General features: G+C 34.9%; 2 protein-coding genes across 3 annotated transcripts in view; both read left to right on the top strand.

Annotated features, from left to right (window-relative positions):
- Nucleotides 1-26,637, top strand: part of LOC124530314 (cardioacceleratory peptide receptor-like) — a 177,448-nt gene that overhangs the window by 92,188 nt on the left and 58,623 nt on the right. The window lies entirely within an intron of this gene.
- On the top strand, nt 5,305-6,192 carry LOC124530502. The gene has a single exon (XM_047104687.1). It carries the CDS (start codon nt 5,305-5,307, stop codon nt 6,190-6,192), a length of 888 nt encoding a protein of 295 aa, XP_046960643.1.

Genomic DNA, 26,637 nt, shown 5'->3' with positions numbered 1-26,637 from the left:
AGATGTTATGTCCCTTGTGTCTGTAGTTATACTGGCTCACTTACCCTTCGAACCGGAACACAGCAATGCTGAGTACTGTTATTTGGCAGTAGAATAACTGATGAGTGGGTGGTACCTACCCAGACGAAAGAAATGTGTAATGTAGAAATGAGTTTCGAGTTTCATTGTAAAGCAAAATTTCATAAAAATAATTAATTTGAATTTGGAACGAACGAATGCTAAATATAATCTTTGAAAAAAAATATTTTCGATAATGCTTAATTAAGGTAACAAAGCTATGAACAGCTAATGCTGTATACTTTCTATACGTGTTCCTTAGTAATGCAAATGACTTAAAACAATGTTATTTCTCATAACTCGGTTATCCATTTCTCAAAGTTTTTCGCAGTCTACATACCATTGAGTGACAGATCTTATCTAACTTCATATTATACAATTTTAGAATGTACAAACAAAGAGTAAAAAATACTAAGCGAAGAAATATCTTTAATGCCGTTTTGATAAATAATAATGTGATTATTACTTGATATGTTTATTGAAGAATACTAGTTATCGCCTGCGATTTGACTCGACAAGTGTTAAGCGAAAAATAAGGTAACCTATATTCTATTTTGGAGTTTAATCTTATTGTATATTAAATTTCATCAAAATCGATTCATTGGTTTGCTAGTGTGAAAGGGCCACAAATAGATAGATAAAGTTGCTTTCGCATTAAATGTTAGTATAAATGTAGGCTGACAGAATATTTATAGGCATGTTAGACCGCCGTAATGGCAATAAAATCAAATTTTACACAGACTGAGAATTATGGGTTCTAAAGTGTATGCACATATTCATCATCATTACTATTCATTACTGAATTTTTTAAGAGACCAATATATGAATCCATGAATTTACCAAATTCTATATTTATGGTATATTGTGGAGATAGTCGTACAAATTGTTGAACTAAGTTAAATACTTTTATGAAGCAAACTGCCTCCAGGGAAATCAGAATTTATAGCTCGTCTCGGAAGTTGAAGCTGCGGAACTTAACATTTCGAGTTCAAACTCTAGGTCGATTAGTAATTGATAAAAGTAGTTTATGAGTCCATAAATACCGATAAGCCTGATATTTCAAACTGTCCAGTGTTAGCAGTGCCCGGCCTCAGGAAGCAGGAACACTCAATTTTGTCGGATTACCCTATTGGGTTATGATACTTGAGGAATAGACCGTGCATTTAAATTTTAAATTTGGAATATTCTCCGATTGGGCAAGAATTGGTCAAAAAAACCCTATCATTTTTCATTAATATAGATGAAAAAAAGACAGAAATAACCTTGGGACAAATTTTGTTTTAGCTGATTCATTTGAATTAAAGATCGTCTGATTCATACAAAAATTTCCAACTTCGTAATTCATAAATATTATAAGCGACAAATCAATCAGAGATGTTTTCGTTAACATTACAGCCTACGTGTGCAATATCCGCTGTAATCATTTGAATTGGTAAGTAATGTGGGATAACATCGCCGGCAAATAAATTATTTTGTCGCGTATTACTTGGGGCAATTTAAATTGTTCGGGCCAATGAGGGGATGATTGATGTATTAGCCGACCCACTTACGAATGACTGTTTTGAATTTCGTTTTTATTTAATTTCGAGCCGCATTCGCGGGTACGTCATTGAAACTTTTGCACGATCCAATTTTCAAGGAATGTCTATTAAAATTTTATGTCGATATGATAGGTAGAGGGCATGACATTTGGGTTGGATATTTTTATTAATTACCCATCTGAGTTAACCACCTATACCTATCTAGATTCTACCGCCAAACAGCTCAGTATTCTTGGGTTTGATGAGCTGACATGGCCCAGTGGTTAGAAAGCGTGCAACTTAACCGCTGATTGCGGGTTCAAACCCAGGCAAGCACCACTATATAGATGTGCTTAATTTGTGTTTATAATTCATCTCGTGCTCGGCGGTGAAGGAAAACATCGTAAGGAAACCTGGTGGTGGAATATGTTCCAAACCCTCTCCTTAATGGAAGAGGAGGCTTTATCTCAGCAGTAGAAAATGTACTGGCTGTTACTTTACTTTTTTACTTTTATTCTTGGGTTTCCGTATGAAGGCTAAGGGTCCCAGTGTACCTATAGGCACAGGAGACATAAAACTTTAAATGCCAAGTTTGATGGTGCATTGGCGATATTTTATTTCTTGCAGCGCCAATGTTTTTCTTATATTTTACAATTTTTCAAATATGTCTAGTCTCTTTTAAGAATGACCTAACCAATTTCAGTCAGGCATTCACGAGCGGCTATGGACAAATACGTAGGAAATATTCTACTGAACTGAAAGATCTGTTTCACCGATATAAACTGTCTTTTTCTTTTATTTATAGATTTTCCAGACACCATCGAATTACTCACAAATTATTGAGTGAAAGAACGAAACTGACTCTTGTAAGCTGTGACACAACTACAGGCGTTTACATATTACTTTTTGTGCTTTTCGAAGTATTTCGAACAAAACATAACAACATTTTAATGTCTCAACTGGTGGTAAATCTAGAACCTCAGGATCATAAGATGAATTCCCAATAAGATATCCAATTTTATAATAATACTGTAATAATTATTATATATACTGTAAAAATTTAATGTTAGTAAAATAACACAATGATTCCCAAACTACTTTTGATTCCCAAAAACAACTTTAACTGGGTTAAAGGATCAAAGTATTGATTTATTCAAATAAATTTCCCCTTGAGGTGCGTTACGCCGTTTTGACATAAGTTTTATGTTGTAACAGAAGGGGTTAACTTGATATATTAACATTATATTTATTTATGATACTAATTGTACTAACATTTTTACTATAGTTGCATTATAGTTTCAATTTATATGTATTTTGGAGCTGAGATGGCCCAGTGATTAGAACGCGTGAATCTTAACCGATGATTTCGGGTTCAAGCCCAGGCAAGCACTATATATATGCTTAATTTGTGTTTATAATTCATCTCGTGCTCGGCGGTGAAGGAAAACATCGTGAGGAAATCTGAATGTGTCTAATTTCATCGAAATTCAGCCACATGTGCAACAGCGTGGTGGAATATATTCCAAACCCTCTCCTTAATAGGAGAGGAGGGAAGGCCTCCCAGCAGTGGGAAATTTACCAGGCTGTTACTTTTCTTTCACTTTTTTTACTTTTACTTGTGGATATAATTCACAGCAATATTGATATCTATGATAGATTTAGTGATAATTATCTTTGTATTTACACGAGGCGTAAGATTAAACTTATAACGAAAGGTTTCCGAGGTATCCGTTTGTATACTAAAATTCAGCAGATATTTTTAATTTAATTATATTTAATAAATATCGTTTTGTTTTAATTGTGTTTTAAATGTTGAGAAAGCGTAACTTCTACTTTATTTCAGTTCTTCTCGGTAGAATCTACATTTCGAATCAGTGGCAGGTTAATATACATATTTTGTAAAATGACAATTAAAAATAGAATACAGTTTATCTTGATCACGCATGCATCATCAGCCTGAATTTGTCCATTGGACATAGGCTTCTCAAAGCGCACGCCACTGTGGTCTTTCTCCGGCTACTCGCATCCAGCTCCTGCCTGCCGTCTTGCGTAAATCGTCAGTTTATCTCCATATTAGTTTTGAAATATTAAAATATAGTCTATTAAAATGGAGTCAAGTTGGTCGTATGGCTAGATTATCTGACTTAATTCAACATTTGAATATGCGTTAAGAAGGAGGAGGCCTTATCCCAGCAGTGGGAAAATTACAGGCTGTTACTTTGCTTTACTTTACTATTGTAATACATTTAACTGTATTGGTTTACGCGAAGTAGTAAAGCTCCTATTAAACAGTAGTCGTTATGTCGGCCAATTTGCGCAAAACCTTTATGAATAATATACCCAAATCTCCCTCATGAATCAACGTCCGCTAAAGGCAATTCTTATAATAATACTTTGGTCAGGTTTTATATTTATTTCATTCAGACAGACAACAGTGTTTATTTTATAATATTAGGACATTTAATTGACATTCTAATTTCAATCTAATTGACACGCAATTTTTTTCATATGTAAAAACTTAACTTGTGTTATGGGAAATCAGAAATAACGACGGCACCACAAACCTAAGAATATATTAGACATAGACAACTAATGAAATTTTTTTACATCGACTAAGCCGGGAATCGAACCTGGCACCTCGAATTGGTGTACCCATGAAAACTGGTGTACGGAGTACTCAACCACGGATGCGTCATTAATTTCAATATTCATATATATGTATTTTACTAGAAAATCCTATTTATACTGTAAAGTTAAGTTTCCAAACTTTTGCTCAAAGGAAGAGGAGGCCTTAACCCAGCAGTGGGAATTACAGGCTGTTGTTGTATTAAGTAAAGTATATAGATACAGATAACAAGATGATTTAATAAATGCATGAGAAAATGAGGTGAGCCGAGCGTTCTCACATTATGGACGGATGGATCGCGTGGCGAGATTTTGTGGAATAATATTCGTTTATACCCTTAATGTTCTTTAAGAAATATATCTATCATATAATGATATGTTCACTATTATTTTTATATCTTATGTTTAATAATTCAAAATGATCTCTGCGTTTTATTCAGAGTATTTTTTGTCAGTACCTTAAAAAACGACTTGTGGCGAACATACACACTTACGATTATATTTTATACTAATATAACTATTTATATACATACATACACATACATATATTTAATATATTATAAATTATACTTAAAAATAAATAACAAAATATTTACGTATATATAAATAAATACAATATAATAATTACACTTTAAATATGCATATATAATTATATATTTAATACAATAATACATAATATATTTATATAATAAATTTTATACATATTATAATAAATCGACGCACATAAAACTCGCGACTAGTTTTATACATACGTAACACGGACCGCTCCCTGCGCCCGCGCACCTGCGGTCGTCTCTGGAGCCTCGCTATTTGTCTTAAATCAGTCACGATCCCGACGCTAGACGCGAAACCTGTGCCACCTTTTATGTGCTCACTACTTATACGCTTAAGCTATACATACTTGTACATAGCTAATAGTTTTGTGTTATCCTTTCATACTGTGCCTTTTATAACTTTTGTATCTTCGCTTCTATCTTCCTTACGCTTACTCTTTCTCCTTCTGTGTGTGGACTTTTATGTGACAATAAAGACTATTATTTGAATTCTCGATAGACTTATCATTATCTCCTATAACTGGTGACCCCGTGGAACATTATATACAATGAGTAGCGACGGTGAGACCGCTGAATCGGGACAATCAGTGAAAAGTGCACGTGTCCGCCATCGCGTTAAAAAGTGCGAGCGTGTATCAACGGATCGGGACCCATCAGCCGAATTATGCCGCGTTGGCGTCCGCGTGCCGCCATTTTGGGTCGTAAAACCAAAGATCTGGTTTGCTCAAATTGAAGCGCAATTCAATTTAGCGCGCATAACGGATGACAACACAAAATTTTATTATGTTCTGGCTCATTTGGACGGACAATATTCCGCCGTAGTCGAAGATATTATTGAAAATCCGCCTGCTTCCGGAAAGTTTGAGAAGTTGAAGTCCGAGCTGATAAAACGACTATCTATATCGAGGCAGAAAAAAGTCAAACAGCTTTTACAGTCGGAAGAGCTTGGTGATCGTAAGCCTTCCCAGTTTCTACGACACCTGCAGCAGCTGGCCGGACCAAATATGCCCGACGAGTTTATCACGGACGTGTGGACCAGCCGCTTGCCAAGCAATCTACAAACAATAATCGCTTCTCAGGCCAATATGACGCTGCAAGATCTAGCTGATTTAGCAGATAGGGTGCACGATATTGCACCTTCATCACCGCACATGGCAGTGGCTTCAGTATCAAGATTGGAGTCGGCGATGGACATGATGGCTCGACAAATAACTGAGTTAACAAAACAGGTCAGCGAGCTCACAACCAGACACCATCGCCCGCGTTCCAGAAGCCGACACATGCCACGTCAGAGGACCCGTTCGACTTCTAGAAGATCGCACTCAAATTACAAGAAGTTTCCAGTATGCTGGTATCATTACAAATTCGGCAACCTGGCGAAAAAGTGCATACCCCCATGCGACTACGATTCGGGAAAAGTAAGCGGCAGTCGGTAATGGCGACGTCCGATTGCCCTTCCACCACTGGTCGCCTGTTCGTCACCGATCGCGGTTCCAGGATGCAATTCCTCATCGATACGGGAAGTGATTTAAGTGTTTTCCCTCGAGCTGCGCTTCGTCAACCACGTGTGCGAACTGACTATCAATTGTGTGCGGCGAATGGTACTGTAATTAACACCTATGGTAATGTACACGTTAAACTTAATTTAGGTTTACGTAGAGACTTTGAGTGGCGCTTTGTAGTAGCTGATGTTTCTAAAGCTATCATTGGCGTAGATTTTTTATCTTATTTTAATTTGTCAGTAGATGTTAGAAATAAACGCCTTTTAGATAGTAATACAAATTTATTTACGGTAGCATCAATAAATGTAGCAGACTGTTTAGTGTCTAGCGTTAAGGTCATAACCGACAATTCTAAATATAACAATTTACTCATAGAATTCCCGGAGATTACACGACCAGCTGGACCGGTGCGCATTATTAAACACACGATTACTCACCACATTCGCACAACATCAGGCCCCCCAGTGTCTTGTTCCCCACGGAGGCTTGCTCCAGAGAAGCTTAAGATCGCTAAGGCTGAGTTTGAGGAAATGTTGGCAAACGGTACAGCTCGACCATCTGAGAGTTCCTGGTCGTCACCATTGCACCTAGCCCCCAAGAAGGACAACGGCTGGCGTCCTTGTGGTGACTACAGATTACTCAATGCTAGGACAATTCCGGACAAATATCCTATCCGACATATTCAGGATTTTGCACATAATCTGTCCGGTTGCAAAATCTTTTCAACATTAGATCTGGTTAAAGCGTATAACCAGTTACCAGTTTTTGAGCAGGACATCCCGAAAACGGCCATTACTACTCCGTTTGGACTCTTCGAGTTTCCATACTTTCTACGAGTTTCCATAGTTTTGACTTTTGGCTTACGGAACGCAGCTCAGACCTTCCAAAGGTTTAAAGACGAGGTGACACGTGGCCTAGACTTTTGTTACCCTTACCTCGACGACATATTAGTATTTTCCAAAGACGAAACTCTTCATGAGAAACATCTTCGTGAACTCTTTACGAGACTACAAGAGTATGGAATACTAATAAATGTCTCGAAATGTCAATTTGGCGTAGCTGAGGTCACTTTTCTAGGTTACCATATTTCACAAAATGGTACTAAGCCTTTGGAAGGAAAAGTAGAGGCTATAAAGAATTACCCAGTTCCCAAGACAGCTAAACAGCTTCGCAGGTTTCTGGGGATGGTAAATTTTTATAGGAGGTTTATACCTCGAGCTGCTCAGATCCAAGCTGCTTTAAATGCCTTACTTACAGGTTCCGTCAAGGCATCACAGCCAGTAGACATATGTGGAGACTCGTTAACCGCTTTCGAGGAATGTAAGCTTATGTGACGCAGCTATGCTAGCGCACCCTGACTCAAATTGCAAGCTGAGTCTGGTAACTGATGCATCAGATCTTGCCATCGGAAGTGTCTTACAACAACTAAAAGACGGACATTGGCAACCATTGGCATACTTCTCTCGTAAATTAAGCCCATCGCAAAGGAAATATTCACCTTACGATAGAGAGCTCCTGGCTATTTACGAGAGTGTCAAATATTTTCGACATTGGTTGGAAGCAACATCATTTACGATCTATACTGACCACAAACCACTATGCTACATGTTTAGCGAGCGTAAAAATAATTGCTCTCCTCGTCAGTATAGATACTTAGATTTCATATCTCAGTTTTGCACCGATGTCAGACACATTGCGGGTAAGGACAATGTTGTGGCAGATACTTTATCACGCATTGAGGAATTGCACTTGCCTGTAGATCTAGAGATACTAGCGAAAGCTCAAGAATCGGACAGTGAGCTAGCTAAATATCTCGCAGAAGGATCCTCTCTGCGTATAAAGAGGTTGACTATCCCTGGTAGCCGTACTACTTTGTACTGTGATGTCAGCACACCGGCACCTAGGCCTTTCGTTCCCCAACCATTACGCAGACAAATTTTCACCAGTTTGCATGCCCTTAGTCACCCCGGTGCTAACACAAGTGCCAAACTTGTAGCTCAACGCTATGTATGGCCACAGATGAGAAAAGACTGTCGCGAGTGGTCTAGGACATGTTTGGACTGCCAACGCGCGAAAGTGAATCGACATGTGTCATCTCCTTTAGGCACTATCGATTTACCAAACGCGCGTTTCAAATATGTTCACTTAGACCTCATCGGACCACTACCTCCATCTGCCGGAAATCGGTACTGCCTGACAGCGGTCGATCGCTTTACGCGATGGGCTGAAGCTGTTCCTATTACCGATATTACGGCAGAGTCTGTGGCCAAGGCATTCCTTTCTGGGTGGGTTGCCCGATTTGGTTGCCCGACTGACATTGTCACCGATCGAGGTAGGCAGTTTGAGTCTTCACTGTTCCAACAGCTTTCGAAAACCATTGGTTTTAAACATCGAAAGACAACTGCTTACCACCCTCAGTGCAATGGCCTAGTCGAGCGATTCCATCGGCAACTAAAGGCTGCAATTATGTGCCACGCGGACTGTCAATGGTCTGAGTCATTGCCATTTGTACTACTCGGTATACGAAGCTCTTTCAAGGACGACCTTCAATGTTCCTCAGCTGAGCTCGTATACGGAGAGCCTTTACGTCTCCCAGGTGACTTTTTTGATTGTAGTGTTGACAAATGTACAACTGATGTCACTGATTTTACAGCACGAATCAGATCATTTGCCAATAATTTGCAACCAGTCCCTGTTAAGCACCACTCAACAATTAATAAAAAAATATTTGTGTACAAGGACCTTTCCTCTTGTTCTCACGTATTTTTACGCGAGGATGCGTTGAGAGGTTCTCTTCAACCAGCATATACTGGCCCGTATGAAGTGGTGGCTAGAGACGCTAAGGTTTTTAAAATTACAGTTAAAGGTAAAGATGTCACAGTATCAGTAGACCGATTGAAACCTGCCTACATACTGTCTGACACTAACACCTCCAACGAAACTCCTAAACCTACAACCCCTATCATCATTCCCATATTAAAATCCACTCAAACTCCAGACGTAAAAACTACTCGGTCGGGACGTCATGTTCGGTTGCCAGACTACTTTCGCCCGTAGCACGGTCTCTGGAGGGGAGTGATGTGGCGAACATACACACTTACGATTATATTTTATACTAATATAACTATTTATATACATACATACACATACATATATTTAATATATTATAAATTATACTTAAAAATAAATAACAAAATTTTACGTATATATAAATAAATACAATATAATAATTACACTTTAAATATGCATATATAATTATATATTTAATACAATAATACATAATATATTTATATAATAAATTTTATACATATTATAATAAATCGACGCACATAAAACTCGCGACTAGTTTTATACATACGTAACACGGACCGCTCCCTGCGCCCGCGCACCTGCGGTCGTCTCTGGAGCCTCGCTATTTGTCTTAAATCAGTCACGATCCCGACGCTAGACGCGAAACCCGTGCCACCTTTTATGTGCTCACTACTTATACGCTTACGCTATACATACTTGTACATAGCTAATAGTTTTGTGTTATCCTTTCATACTGTGCCTTTTATAACTTTTGTATCTTCGCTTCTATCTTCCTTACGCTTACTCTTTCTCCTTCTGTGTGTGGACTTTTATGTGACAATAAAGACTATTATTTGAATTCTCGATAGACTTATCATTATCTCCTATAGACTTATATCTCTAAAAAAACGTACTTATAGAGCCTTTTAATTTATTTCGATTATCAATTAAATGTATTGAAAACACATGAAGAGTCAAAGTTATGATTAAATATTTTTTTATATAATTATATTTATAATATTAACTATCACAATATTAACGTAATTGCATACATCTGGTTCATGTTTGAAACTTCAGCCGCCATGCATCTTTAACGAGAGTCAGTGGACCAAAAGCTACAAAAATTATCAGAAGAAAATAATCTCCAAAAATAACACTAAGATTTTAACCCGCAATCTTTGGTTAATATCATAGTATCAAAATCAAAATAAACTTTATTCAAGTAGGCTTTTACATGCACTTTTGAATCGTCATTTTACAATTAAGTGAAACTACCACCGGTTCGGAAAGAAGATTCTACCGAGAAAAACCAGCAAGAAACCAAGTAGTTACTGTTTTTTAACATTTTAAAAATACAAAGTCATGTTAGTTAAAACAATTATTTAAATTAATATATTCTGCCTGGAAGTCAAGAGGTATTAACTCCATGCTTTTTTAACATGTATAAAATCTTGTATCGAATAATATGCTTTTCTTATTCAAATTATTTATCAACCATTGAGCCATCGCGACTACGTAGTTCAATTTTTTTTATGGTATAGGTTGGCGGACGAACACATTGGCCACCTGATGGTAAGTGGCCAAAATCATCCATAGAAAATGACGATGTAAGAAATATTAACCATTCCTTACATCGTCAATGTGCCACCAACCTTGGGAACTAAGATGTTATGTCTCTCGTGCCTGTAGTAACGCTGGTTCACACACCCTTCAAACGGAACACTTCAAACGGAACACAACAATACTGAGTACTGTTATTTGGCGGTAGAATAACTGATGAGTGTGTGGTACCTACCCAGACGGGCTTGCACAAAGCCCTACCACTAAGTAATCAATTGTTCTAATTATGATAAAAAATATTATTGAAAGTATTTGAAATCTACTAGCTTTTAAATCTGGCTTCATAGGTTTCTCGTATAATAAATATCTTCAGAGAAATTGAAAAGGATCGCGTTCATTGTACGAAGCTTAGCTCGTACTAGTGGTAATATTTTATCAAAAGAATGAATCGCTGTGTGAGAGGAATAATGCAATAGAATATCGTGGGAATCTATTTAAGCCCACTTGAAGAGAATTACACATACAAATGTATTTTTTATCCGCAAAACCGAAATAAGAGGATGACGCGGATGTTTCGTCAACGAGGAACGTTTTTAACTTTATAATTAAAGTTTTATTCGAAAAAACATTTTTAGTCTGTGATATTTTTATGCGACTGTCAAAGCTAAAACGAATTAAAAGGTTGTTATTTTAATGACAATTTGGTGTGCAGTATTTTATCACACGGAATTACAAAATAATTCTTCCTAACATATATAAAAACTAAGTATAGTAAGTAAAGTAACCGCCTGTAAATTTCCCAACGCTGGGATAAGGCCTCCTCTTCGGTTAAGGAGAGGGTTTGCAACATATTCCACCACGCTGTTCCAATGCGGGTTGGTGGAATGCACATGTGGCAGAATCTCGATGAAATTAGACACATGCAAGTTTCCTCACGATGTTTTCCTTCACCGCCGAGCACGAGATGAATTATAAACACAAATTAAGCACATATACATTGGTGCTTATATAAAGTGGTGCTAGCCTGGGTTTGAACCCGAAATCATCGGTTAAGATGCACGCGTTCTAACCACTGGGCCATTTCCGCTCTTAGAGCGGAGATAAAAACTAAGAATCTATGTGATTAAGAACCTATGTCTTTCTATCTCACTCATGTGATGTTGACGACCGACGACGGCGATTTTAATACACGCATTGTACACATTTTATAATTATTATTGTTAATATCGCATCAAAAAAGGCATTACACAAAACTCACTGTTGCAAACGAGGTGTTGTATTGAGTTTCAAGTATCAAACTCCAAACTCCAATAACTTTATTCAATATAGAAGCATTACACTTTCTTATTGATGGTCAATTGAAACACTACCACCGGTTCGGTATCATCTCACAGGATCGCTCTACAGCTTAGATTATTAAGGTACTAGCTGTTACTCGTTTCAGCTCGCGTAGAATATGAATATATTTCCAAACTCCTTAGTGGTTGTCATGGTATGTATATTTGTAGTTGATCAGTGTAGATCAACAGCTTAAAATAAAAGTTTTATGATTCTAGTCCTAAAATGACACAACTTCCATACAACCTTTCGTCCCCCTTTTCAACCCTTTAAAGCACTTTGGGAGTGAAAGCGAGACAGACATAGACAGAGCTACTTTCGCATTTATAATATTAGTTTGAAAGTATCTAGATGGAGTATTGTACTATAAAAGAACTATAATCAACGAGATAACTTTATTATCTTGGTGTGTGTGATTGTTATACTTACCAAACGTCAAACTGCTTTACTAGTGTGCATATACTTTTTTATATTATAGTTGGTAAACGAGTAAGGAGCTCATCTCATGGAAAGTGAGCACCACTTATGGACATCAGCAACCTTTGAAAGTCAAAGAAATAATCAAATCTGTAGACCCATTTTGTCAACCATATTTTTTATGGTTTGTTGATATTGGTGAGATTTTTGAGACAACATCACATACATTACTCTGATCCCAATGTAAGTAACTAAAGCACTTGTGTTATGGAAATCGGAAGTAATACGGTAGATACGGTAATACAAAAACCCAGACCTAAGACAACATAGAAAACTAATGGTAATCTACATCGACTCGGCCGGGAATCGAACCCGGGATCTCGGAGTGGCGTACCCATGAAAACCGGTATACACACCACTCGACCATGGAGGTCATCAAGATTCTTACTACCAATGAAGATTTTTACTACCAATAAAAAAAAACAATTTCACGAAAATGTTCTAATTCATGTTATATGTATCGGTTGAATTTCGAACACTGGACGAACATTAATATAATTTATTATCTATGACGTAGAAACTAAAATACAACCTCTTTAGATATAAGCTATTTATCAGAATGTGAGATAGCAATACACTCCGATGTTATTTAACCTATCTATTGACGAAGATGATGACGTCATTATCTCAAATGAGGTTTCGTTCCCCGAATAGAGAAAATAAATCATTTATTTTTGGATAAAAGTCTTCATAGTACATAATGTAGCAGAAACAAATTTATAAAACTAGAAAAAATAATAAAGTTAGTATCAAAAAAACTTTTTTATACTAATTTTATTATTATTTTTAAAGTTATTTGTAGTAATAAAATTATTACACAATTTTATTGAATATATATTTATAATCAAAATAAGAAATATATTTCATAAGAATATTTTCAGCACTCAAATTCCAAATTCCAACACTGACTCTCTGTCACCGACCGAGGCGATGTATATTTGTAATATTAAATATTCCTATATTAAGAGTCTTTACGATAAGGAACAAAGTATAAGTGCGTGATCATTTTAAAAAAGGAACTATATTTTTGTTCAAGTAATAAGTTTAAATGCTCGTGAATATTAAAACTTTGCAAAGATCTACTTGATTTACTTAAGCATATAGTTGTGGCTGGTTGTACCAGAAATAAGGCAGTTTCCATTCTAAAAAGTATATCGTAATGTTTTCCTATTGACTGAGCGCTATCTAAATGAGATCTGATCTTTTGGAACTGCGACACATGAGCTCCGCCCTGTAACTTCGGCAAACGAGTCGATGATTTGCAAAATGTCAAAAACGTGAAATAATTCCAGTAGTTTAAAATACACACAGACAACTTAATAAATATCTGCATTTTAATTATCTGCTATCCGTGCCCATCTCATTGTCAAAGTGGTATTTGGCAGGATTTGTCGCAATCTTCGGCTACAATTAATTTGGTCAGATTTCCTCAAAATTTGCATTCATCATTTAAAAAATTTCAAAATTGATTGTTGGTTTGGCGGTACCAAGCATTCAATCGATATTTGTTGTATCTTTTTTTTGTCTTTGAAAACGGAAGACTAACATTTTGTAAGAGCTATACCAAATGTACCATACAAAGTAACAAAAAGCGATAAATATGACAAATAAAAAAGTTTGCATATGAAAAATATTGAGATATTTTAATAACAGTTCAGATAATCCGGGTCGGTAATTAAATAGTTGCCTCAAAGTTAGTTGGTTTGAAATTTATTCAGTTCATTTCGTATTGCAGCTAGGGGAAAACATATTTCCGTTTCCATTTATTTCACCTTAAGTGTTGTCAAATTTATTTGTTTACAAGTGCTTTTTAAATGTATGCTCGTATGTTCATTTAAAACTAGATATCGCCCGCGGCGTTGTTTGCGTTTTAAAGGGTCGATTGTTATGTGTCAGGCAAAAAAAGTAGCCTATATCCTTCCTTAGAGTTACACCAAATTTCATCAAATTCAACAGCAAAAGCAGCAGCCTGTAACTTTCCCACTGCTGGGCTAAGGCCTCCTCTCACTTTGAGGAGAAGATTTGTAACTAATTCCACCACACTGTTCCAATGCGGGTTGTTGGAATACACATGTAGCAAAATTTCTACGAAATTAGACACATGCATGCAGTGCAGTGGTTTCGTCGCGATGTTTCTCTCCACCGCCGCACACGATATGAATTATAAATACAAATTTAGCACATGAATATTCAGTCGTGCTTGCCTGGGTTTGAACCCGCAATCATCGGTTAAGATGTACGCGTTCTAACCACTGGGCCATCACGGCTCTTAAACTCTCAAATTCGGTTATTGGTTTGGTAGTGAACGAACGACAGACAGAGTTACTTTCATACTTATAATATTAAGTATATATATTTGTTTTTGATGTTTTCGTGTATTAAAAAGATTGTATTCTACAATAATAATTTATAATCAGTTTTATATGACGTAGAAGCCGAAATACAACCTCATTCGATAGAAACTCTTTATCAGAACAAGGATTTGAGATAGCAATACAATCTCATGTTATTTAACCTCCGATTGACCGATATTGACGTCATCGTATTAAATGAGGATTCGAAATAAAACCAATGTAATGGACTTAAGCCCTCTCCCACCATCAATACGAAATCCTCTATTTAACAATTTAGTATATTTACTATTTCTATTTATATGAAAAGGATTGGACCTTATTCTGATTACCTGATGCGGATAGGTGGATACGTGTGGCAAAATTTTGTTGATATTAGACTTGCAGATTTCCTCACGATATTTTTTTCCACCGTTGAACACTAGGGGAATTATAAGCACAGGGTTATTCAACTTGCCTGGGTTTGAGCTCGAATTGGCTGTAATTTATTACGATTACTTTGCTTAATTCCTTTTCCATACATATAAAATATTACTTTAAAAAATATCTTGTATTTACATTTAGAATTTCTGAAATACTACTACAGTTGTATATGCACCCACACACATGCATTTTGCTTCCGTGATATCTGATATCTATGGCATACGAAACACTATTATGCATGCTTGCCAGTGTTGTTCGAACGTCCATTGGAGCTTGTCAACAAATCCCATTGGATGAACCCCTCAATGCACAGCGGACGTGCCAGGCAAGATATTCAAAGGTAGTTAAGGTACGATTTGCTACTGTGAAACCAAAGTCACGTGGGTAGTGTGCCAATACGATTGACAGTGTTTATTTAATACGAGGCAGTCGGAAAACAACCACAGCAGATTCAAGGTCATTTTCACGGAGTTTAATCAAATCGATACATGAAATTTAAATGAATTTGAATTTGTCAATAGCGCAGTGGCTTACTTAGGGATATGATAAGTTCAGATTCGATGCTAATCCCTTGGTTTAGTGTTTTCGACACACATATCAATTGGAGGAGCAAATGTTAATATTAGTTCCTTAAAACAGGGCATTGCTCTTACTATGTTAAAGATAGAAGATTATTTCAAAGAAATATATAAGTTGAAATCCCTGGCTGTAATCTTCATCGACGATCGATTGCTTTGTAAGCTAGTTACTTATCCATATATATGGTGTTTCTTCCGAGTGCTTTGGAAGCGTTCTACTAGTAAATAGTGGGATTTAGTTCAAAGATGGCACAAGAGATAGAATATAACAACATGGATGTTTTATTCATCGCTAAGTTAATCTATATATTTTTAAAGTTGTATTAATAAGATAGATGAACAAATATTTTACAAGTAGAGGTATTCTGGAAGGACAACAACAACAACAGCCTGTAAATTCCCACGGCTGGGCTAAAGGTCTCCTCCCCCTTTGAGGAGAAGGTTTTGGAACATATTTCACCACGCTGTACCAATGCGGGTTGGTAGAACGCACATGTGGCAGAATTTCTATGAAATTTGTCACATGCAAGTTTCCCCACGATGTTTTCCTTCACCGCTGACCACGAGATGAATTATAAAGACAAATTAAGCACATGAAACAGCGGTCCATGCCTGGGTTTCAACCCGCAATCATCGGTTAAGATGCACGCGTTCTAACCCCTGGGCCATCTCGACTCATTCTTTATGAGTCTTTCATACTAGTCTTTACATACTAGTCTTTCATTCTGGAAGGAGAAACTCGAAAACCACAGAACATGTGTGAGAAAAAATAATTATAAAATATATAGGATAACGTATCAAAATGGTGCATGACCATAAGTCAGTTGTCATCATATCACGAGTGAGATTCGAAGTGAAATTTTACAGAATCGCACTGTTGGTGCGCAATTATAGTCGATGCGTTGTCAGCTTTGGCATAATACTCTTGCATCTGTAATTAAACTCGCAGTACGTTTTACGTTTGCTCAACCGAATGTGACAGAGATTGTTTGGTGAGAGTTTCATATTAATATATGAAACTTTATCATATATAAATTGACATATCTACGTATATTATAATGAATTATTCCAATAACTATAATATTATATATTGTACTCAATTATTATAATTAAAAAGTATCTACATATATGACTTTTTTAAGGCATAAGTAAGTATTGAAATTGGATCACCTGATGGCAAGTGGTCACCAGCGCTGATAAACGGAAGCGCTATAAAAATATATATTGGAAACTGAGGTGTCCCTTGTGCCACTAGTAACACTAGCTCACTTATTCTTCAAACCGGAACATATATGTATATGAAGTATTTCTGCTTGGCGGTAGAATATGGTATACCTAGATGATCTTCCACAAAATCATACCACGAAATAAATTATGTAGTATAGAACTTTTACGTATTATTTTAGTGAGTTTTTAAATCTCTTGATCTTTTTTCTTTATGGATTGGTATACCTTATAAAGGTAACAGTCGTTACGTTACGCTTTGTTTTCTTCATACGAATGTAAAATAAGGACAACTAACTGCTACCGCTATGCATCATTTTTTAATAAGTCCAATACTATACAAATGTATTATTTTTGTCTATTTTTTCAATAGGGAAAATAGAAAAAAAAATATGAGCAAAGAAAAAAACGTGACGTGAAAATATATGCGTGCCTGCGATTTATGATATTTTGTTTATTTGCAGAGCAAACCCGATGTTATCATTGATAAATATTTGTTTTAGATATTCTTTGATATATAATATTTTATATATTTAATAAATAATGCTCGTTTATATTCGTACGACCTCCGTGGTCGAGTGGTGTGTACATCGATTTTCATGGGTACGGCACTCCGAGGTCCTGGGTGCGATTCCCGGCCAATGTAGATTATCATTAGCTTTCTATGTTGTCTTGGGTCTGGGTGTTTGTGGTAACATCATTACTTCTGATTTTCCATAACACAAGTGCTTTAGTTACTTACATTGGGATCAGAGTAATGTATGTGATGTTGTCTCATATTTATTTATTTATTGTCTATGTGATTTGTCACGTTGTTTATCAATTCAAATGATACTTGGTTGATCCTTCTTTGAAGTTTCATGGCGTAACTAGAAATATATGGACGCGAGACATGTCGACTTAAAAATCTTTGCAATTTGAGTATTTACTTTTCTGGTTTTAGTCCCACGAGAAACTTATTCTATTCGGGTCTAAGAGAGAAACGGGTTATAACGGATTCATAGCAAGTAATCATTAGTAAAGTTACTTGTTGGAGTTATGGCATTTTTCTTTTAATTAGTTTTAATAGCTCATGTGATTCTATTAATCATTAATATCAAACTTACTTTTAAGTATAATTTGTATTTATGTTGTTTTTCTTTAGAAAAATGACATAAATATAAGTTTGGCTTGCCTCATTTATCGTTATGATTGAATTGTTATATACGGTTTTGGGGGTGTTCATGTGTTTGGTAAAAAAGTAGCATATGTCCTTCCTTAGCATTCAAGTTTGCTTCATACCAAATTTCATCAAATTCGGTAAATTGATTCGGCAGTCAAAGAGCACCAGACAGACAGACAGATAGAGTTACTTCCCCATTTATAATTAAATATACGTCTATATATATATTTGTTTGTTTGAACGTCAAATCGAAATACAGCAATAAAGTAAAGATTCCTGAGTACATAAGACAGGACATTTACCCACACACGCTTGCATAAAACACCAAGGACATTACAATTGAAAACTAACAGATAAGTTACATTCATTTGGACAATATAAAATATAATATTTAACACCTATGGTAAAGTGTGATCTGAGAGATATATGAAATTTTAAAACATGAAAGTGGTGTCTCACAAAAACCACTTCTTATGAAAAATTTAAAACGCGCTCAAGATTCGCTTCGAGTCTCACAATTCTAAAATCGTGGAAGAGATTTCTGAATTTTAAAAAAGGCGATTACTCGCGTCGAGAGCGGTATCTTTGCGAATAAGAAAAAAAATCTAACATTTAAATTTCGAAGATTTTAATTATGTTGATTTTGTTTAGATAACGAATGCTTAAAACGTAATTCGATTTTTGAATACAAATAAAACTTCTATTTGATTGTATATCGGAATCACGTCGCATACAAGATTATATCAGAACGTTAATTAGATAATTAAAATGTAGGGAACAAAAAACGAAAGCCTGTGACATAACAAATGGAGCTCTTAGTAAAATTGAATAACGAATGACTTGCATATTTAAATAAAACGTATGGTAGGAATATGTTATTAATTTAACGTTATTTATAAATAATAACAAGAATAAATTACGTAGGGCTACCGTTGAGGATGCAGAATGAAACCGAAAGAATTGAACTTATATGTTTAATTGAGTAATTAAATGCAACAATTAATTATTTCTAATTTGTAATATGTGACAATCTGTTCGATGTCAGAACAAAGAGTCTGAAGTACATTTAAATACGATCGTTCGTTACCACGACGAATTACTTTGGTGGTCAATCACGATGTAATATGGTAATTCTTGGGAGCGCTTGGTGTTCGGGAGGTCTTGCGAAACAAAGCAGCGACGGTGGCAAAAAGTGGTGATTATTTCTTAAGAAATATGTAACTCTAATAACGAAAAAATATGTTGACTATTATACATGGAAGGTGATGGAGTTCCCGTTATGATCACAATCGGCGGCAGCAGCCGTTTGGGTTGGAGAACAGCTTTTAAACTTTGCTATGAATATAATGAGCTCAGAATTGTTATCAACAGCTTGACCTTTTATATTGGATCTCTACATAGAATAGCTGACACATGTCATTAATTTCATCGTACACCTTGTCGTACAAAAATAACCTTTTATTAAAATCCTATCTCTCTGCGAACTGACATATCTCAGCTTCTATTTCTTACGTGTTCACCTTAGTTCAGCACAGCATGTAATGGAATTTGGCCCTCTTTAAACATCTTGAGAATATTTTTCTACGGTTAGTTTTCCAACAAAATACGAGAAGTGGAAACTCTTAAGTGCTTGATGGTACTGGTAGAAGCACTTAGTAGGCTCTGACGTACACGGGTCGGATAAAGTGGTTCTGTTCTACCAAAAACAGAACTCGATCGTAACCACACGGAACCATAACTGAGGTATGCAATGATAATATTATGTAATGTACTTTAATAAACAAACCAAATAGTTTTTATATTGAATTGTTTATTTTAAATTATTTTTTAAAAAAAAAAAACAATTTTGTGTTAGAACATATCAAAATTATTGACCAAAATTGTGGAGTTGTAACAAACGGTAAGGCTTATTCTTATAATAGATTTGAAACACCGTGTGAATCAAAATAATAACAAAATAAGATTAGAGAGAGTCAGTAAGATAAATAAGGAAAGGTCATCTAGTATAACGGTTAGATAAGTCACACAGAAGTACTTGTTGTTAAATGTAAAAAAAAAAAATGTAATTATACTTAACTTTATTTTTTTATAACCCTAATTGCAATTTTGGAATGATTAAATGTGGATTTATTTTGCGATATACTACACTTTAAGCTCTACATATCGTAACTTTAAACTTTGTAACATTAATTCATATAAAATTACAATTAAATACTCTTTATCTTGTAGTATATCTACAAGATAAAGTGTATTTTTATTTTATTTTATATGAGTGTGAAAAATATATTACATAATAAGTGTTTTCTAGAAGCACTATCTACGACACAGTAATAAATATTATCGTTTCTAAGTCGGCGTGAACTACACTGGTCTTAAGTGTATCTTGCCATGGTTGGGCAGCGTTTGCAGTAAAAAAGCAATTTTTATCACTGTCTCAAACATTAAATACGATTGGTGTTGCAAGGTCAAGTGTCATTTATTATAGTTTAGAAACTAAAACCGGAATACTTCACAACGTTACTATAATATAATAATAATAAATATTGGACAACATCACATACATTACTCTGATCTCAATGTAAGTAGCTAAAGCACTTGTGTTATGGAAAATCAGAAGTAACGACGGTACTACAAACACCCAGACCCAAAAAAACGTAGAAAACTAATGGTAATCTACATTGACTCGGCCGGGAATCGAACCCGGGACCTCGGAGTGGCGTACCCATGATAACCGGTGTACACACCACTCGACCACGGCGGTCATCAAAATTTACTTTATTATTCGTATCAATTAATTTTCACAGTTTTTACCAATGGTCTGTTTTTGTAACAATATATTGAAAGTGATTTGAATATTCTGCTTAAACTTTTTATTAGAAAGACGTCATATTATTCAATACAAGATTACACAGACCATAAAAAAGTATTGAATTAATATTGTTGACATCCAGGCGGGATATATTATATACATATATAATTGTACTTAACTCAAATGACTGACTTTTTATTTGTAAAAGAATAACTACTGGGTTTCTTCTTGGTAGAATCTAGTTTCCGAACAAGTTGTTAAATGACGATTCAAATGTACTGGTAAATTCCAACTTAAATAAAGTATCTTCTGATCGATTGATTGATTGTTATTCTGACTATGAATATATATAATATATACGTTCCTCGGTTTCACATTAAAGCGAATAACATCCACGCAATTTTCAATTTAAAATAGCATCGGGTTGAGTTAGTGAATTTTAAGAGGATTTCAAATACGAGTGCGAAATAAAATTATAAACCGCAATGAAATATTTTAAAAGGTTTCCGTCTGAATGCGAAAAATGCAATTTCGCGACGCGTTCAGTTCACGTCGATAAATTAAACCTTTTTTGTGTAAATATGTTGAGGCGAGCTATGACAACGATTTCGTGTTTCGCTCACATGGACTTTTTTTTCTCCTGGATAACCATGAATATTGTGTCTAAAATTTGATTAGTGGCTTTCCCTAGAATGTTATAAATAAATTCATTCATTTATTTTTAAAACCTGGCCACTATTTTTATTCGTCAAATGACGCTGGTTACCTAAAGCTGAAACCTACTTCCTCATCAAGTCAAACCTCACTACTATTTCACGTGATATATAGAAGTAAATTTTTAATATTCCATGTTTTGTTTATAATGCATGCAGGAAACCTACGTGTGTATAATATCATTGAAATTCTGTCACATGTGTATTCCACCAACCCGCATTGGATCAGGTGGAATTTGTTCCAAACCCTCTAGGAGGGTTCTAATAAGAGATGAGGCCTTAGCCCAGCAGTAGGAAATTTATAGGCTATTGTTGTGGTTGTTTTGTTTGTTAATTAACTGATAAGTGGTTATATTTCCTTGGCAACCAATACTTGTCTCGTGATTTTTTATATTTCAGCTGGGTAACACATTAATTAAAAGTGTTAAGTGATCCTAGATAACCCTAATATCTTATAGTTCTGTTTCCTTCTTTCTATTTATAAGAGAAAGAGATAAATGATACAAGTGATTTCCTCTTGATGTCAACTGTGCAGGATATAATATATATGGTATAAGTGCACAAACACAGTACCTAATTATGGTTCCTAAATGACAGCGTACCGTAGATTACAGATCCGCTAGTAGATTGCCATTCCGTGTTAACTTGCAGTTCAAACGGGATCGAATATTCCAAGTATTCGTCGGGGGCGCGGCGGATTTCGCGTACACGTTTTCCGAGGCTCAGGAATGTAACTTTGTTAGAGAGGATTCATAAATAAAGCATATTATTCAACACGAGACTATATGGATGATATAAATGCGTGGAGATAATACTTGTTGCTTTCAGGGCTTATTATAAATCAAAAAATCAAAATCAAAATAAACTTTATTCAAGTAGGCTTTTACTAGCACTTTTGAATCGTCATTTTACAATTAAGTAAAGCTACCATCCGTTCGAAAAGTAGATTCTACCGAGAAGAATCGGCAAGAAACTCAGTAGTTACTCTTTTTCAATATTTAAAAAATGCAAAGTCATGTTAGTAAAATACAATTATTCACATTAATATATCCTGCTTGGAAGTCAACAGGTATTAACTCCACGCTTTTTTATCATCTTTAAAATCTTTTAATGAATAATATGCCTTTTTTACCAATGTATTTTTTACAAGTGATTTGAATTTACGAAACGGCAAAGTTAACAATGTCTGCGGAATTTTATTATAGTAACGGATACCTTGCTCCAAGAAGGATTTATTGTACATTTAATTATATAACTAAAAAAACTATGTTTGTTAAAGGTTGAAAAAGATTAATTACTGAGTTTTTTGTCGGTTGTTTTATGTAGTATCTACATAAATCTTATTTATCCTAATATTATAATATGTGAAACTATCTCTCTCTGTCTGTCGTTCTTTCACTACCAAATCACTGGACCGAATTTGATGAAATTTGGTATGAAGCAATCTTGAAGTCCAACGACGGACATAGCCTACTTTTTTTGTCTAACACATGATAACCCTCTATAACGCAAGCAAAGCCGGGGGCGACAAATAGTTCTCTATAGTTCTGTAAAATTAGCTCGAATCCAAAGTACTTATATAGTCTACTTGAATAAAGTGTATATTGAATTTGATTTGATTTCAAACTCAAACTGAAAACTCAATTTCCTTTATTCAATATAGAAGCATTACACTTACTTATTGATGGTCCAATTAAACACTACCATCGGTTCGGAAAAAGAAACACTCTGACCTTAGAAGAACCGGCGAAAGAAACTCAGCGGGAAATTTAAACTTTGTAACTCAAAGTCTGCAGCCGTATAAGCTAGCCAATGGACCATGAGGTAGTCAAAAAGTCCATTCGGAATATATAATTGACCAACTACTAACCTACTATCAACATTTATCACAAGACCATAAATGTTTGTCATTTATACATTTTTTGTGGACCCAGTACGTTAAGCTGATCCATCGAAAGTATTTTATAGCAATCGTTAACGCCTCAATGACCAATCTATATTAATGAGTCACAAAAACCCTCTTAATTGATTGGGGAGCTAGAAAGCCTCGCCTCCAGGGCTATACAGAGCTTACAACTCAGATAGACGTATAATTACGTAAATTATGCGAATATCCCTAGGTTTTGTTATTCTGTGATAACAAATTGCAACGAATTCCTAACGATTTAAAATTTTCATAATTGTTTTGTGACAGCGTCGTTAAAATTTCCATTGTAGTCTTAAAGTATTCGTGGTAGAGCTTTCTGTTCGTCTGAAGAGGTACTATCTATTTTGTAGGTATTTTTGGGTTCAGCTTTCAAGGTTAGGTAAGCCAGTGTAACTATAGATAGAAGAGGCATAATGTCTTAGTTCCTAAGGTTCATGGATCAAGCATTGGAGATGAAAGGAATTATTAAAATACCTGACAGTGCCGATAACTATGGTCGGTGGTGACCACTTACCTACGCCACTAGCCTATGTACCTGGAACTATATAATTAAAAAAAATCGTTTAATTTTTAGTTATAAGGAATACTTAGTGCTTGTTATTTATAATCAAAACAAAATAATGCTTTATTATTAAGTTTCATTTCATATGTTATCTAAACTTGTATGTTATATAAAGCCTCCTCGAAGCTCGAACTTACAGATAGCTTGAAATCGTTAAAAACTTTAAAAGCTCGAAAGGTTTTCGATATAAGTTTATATAAAACTTTCAAGTAGTTTACATGCATTTATATTATGTTTATACTTTTCATTTGTATGATAACAAAATAAACAAAAATATTTTTACGTATTTTTTTTAAATAAAAGTTTTAGGAAAGGAAATCTGGAATATATCAACAATGAATTCAAACGGGAATCCAATTAAGGCCATCAATTCGGTCTCGATTCATTTGATCCAACGTTTAAAGTCAATTTCTTAACTTCTCATCAAGTACGTATTAGAAATAAGTACTCGGATCTACTTAATTCTTAATAATAAATCTTCGAACTTATCCGAGGACGGATCTTAAAGTTGCGGTAATCAATCTTTGGTTCGTTCCGTAGCCGTTACATTGACCCGTTTCTAATAATACTGTATATTGATAGCAAAATATGGGTCAGGAAAAAAAAGGTTCGAATGAGTGATGTGATCTGTGATCTTCCGCGTTATTATTTTCTATTACCGAATGAATGAAAAAGAAGGAAGACTTGATACACATGATGATAGCGAAACTTTCATAAAAAAAATGTGTTATATTTTTATTTTTAATATAAAATAGGAACGGGTAGTGACATTCCTATATTATTGTTGGCTGGCAAATGGAGCATCTAATTTTTATTTATTTACTAGCGACTGGCCCCGGCTTCGCAAGGATGTTATGCTGATACAAAATATACTACAGAAGATCTGACTGACTTTTTTGAAGGCCTTTATAATCTGTACAATACTGTTATATGATCTATTTTGAAGGGCTTATAATTTAAGCGTAAACAAAGTTTTTATTTTCGACATCACTTTCACTAGAAACCTCTTAATTTATTAATGTTTCTCTGTTATATTGTATTGTGCATGTATTAATAATCTATCTATTAACAAATAATAAAACATAAAAACAAAAAAATAGAAATTAATAAAAACGTATTAAAATTCGTTGTTTATTTTTAAAGCATAGGTACATAGGGACAGACAGCGGTAAGCGACTTCGTTTTAGCCTATGTTATGATGATAATAATGATTGTAAAGTTACACCATCAACTTATTACTAAACACTTAATATTAACATCTGAAGTAGGTAACATTCAAAGTGATATATCTTTAAAGGTTTTATTAAAACACGCACTTTCCGTTAACGACTGAATCTCTTTATTTAAATTTTAAATTTTATTTTTTATTTTGACACATACAACATTATATGAATAATACAAAGAAGGTACTCTACTAGGTCTACTTGTCTTAAAGAAATATTTTGATATATAATTATAGCATAAACAACATTTACCTTCAAAAATTTGATCACGGTAATTAACTCATCATAGATACTGTCGCTTTAAGAAATATAAGTCCATAGTTTGGATAGATTATTTTAATGATATTATTGTAAGGTAGTATAGAAAGATAAAAAGAGCAACATGATAGTCAGTGGTCACCATCACCCATTGATTTATATATTGCCACCATCCTTGTGAACTAAGATGTTATTTCCCTTATAGCTGTCATAAAGCCTTCAAACCGGAACACAACAATACTGAATGTTAGTGTTTGACGGTAGAATAACTGATAAAGGTGGTAGCTGATAAGGTAAATACAAAGCCCTGCCACCAAGTAATCAATATATCTATAATGAGCTTTGAAATAATACTGTATGATACATGCTGGATGCATATGACAGTATTTCATCCACCTTGTGCAGGTTTCCTCACGATGTTGTCCTTCACTGCCGAACACGAGATGAATTGTTAATACAAATTAACCCTTAAATACCCAGTATGCTTTTGTAACGTAACTGACTAGTAGTGTCCATCGGACTCATTTAATAAATTTAGGTCATTTAAATGAAAATAAATAAAATTGTAAACTTTAGAAATGTTCTTTAATTGTATCTTACATATTTACTATTTAATTCATTTGCTTTTTCTCAGAACAAATATTTCAAATAATATTTTTAATAGCGTGTTTTGCGCACACATTGCGATTGCGTATGTCGCAACACGACTTCTGGATATTTTTGAAGGGCACATACGCATAGCTTCTTTCTTTTCATAGAGGTTCATATTAAGAATCTTGATGTGTGTTAGTATCAGACAGCTAATCATCCTAGACAGAAAAAAACAACAGCACGGTTTTGCTATGGTACCTACTATAACAATGGCATATTTATAGAAAAACCAAGAATATTAGCTGATGATCTTCAGCTGTACCTAACGTCGCATGTAAATGACTTACCAAACTCAATAAGCATAATCAACAATGGCTTAGCACACATTTCTCA

This window comes from Vanessa cardui, chromosome 6 (assembly GCF_905220365.1).
Source record: "Vanessa cardui chromosome 6, ilVanCard2.1, whole genome shotgun sequence".
Taxonomy (NCBI): Eukaryota; Metazoa; Arthropoda; class Insecta; order Lepidoptera; family Nymphalidae; genus Vanessa; species Vanessa cardui.
The sequence above is the reverse complement of the archived record's forward strand: the minus strand, read 5'-3'. Positions and strand labels throughout refer to the sequence as shown.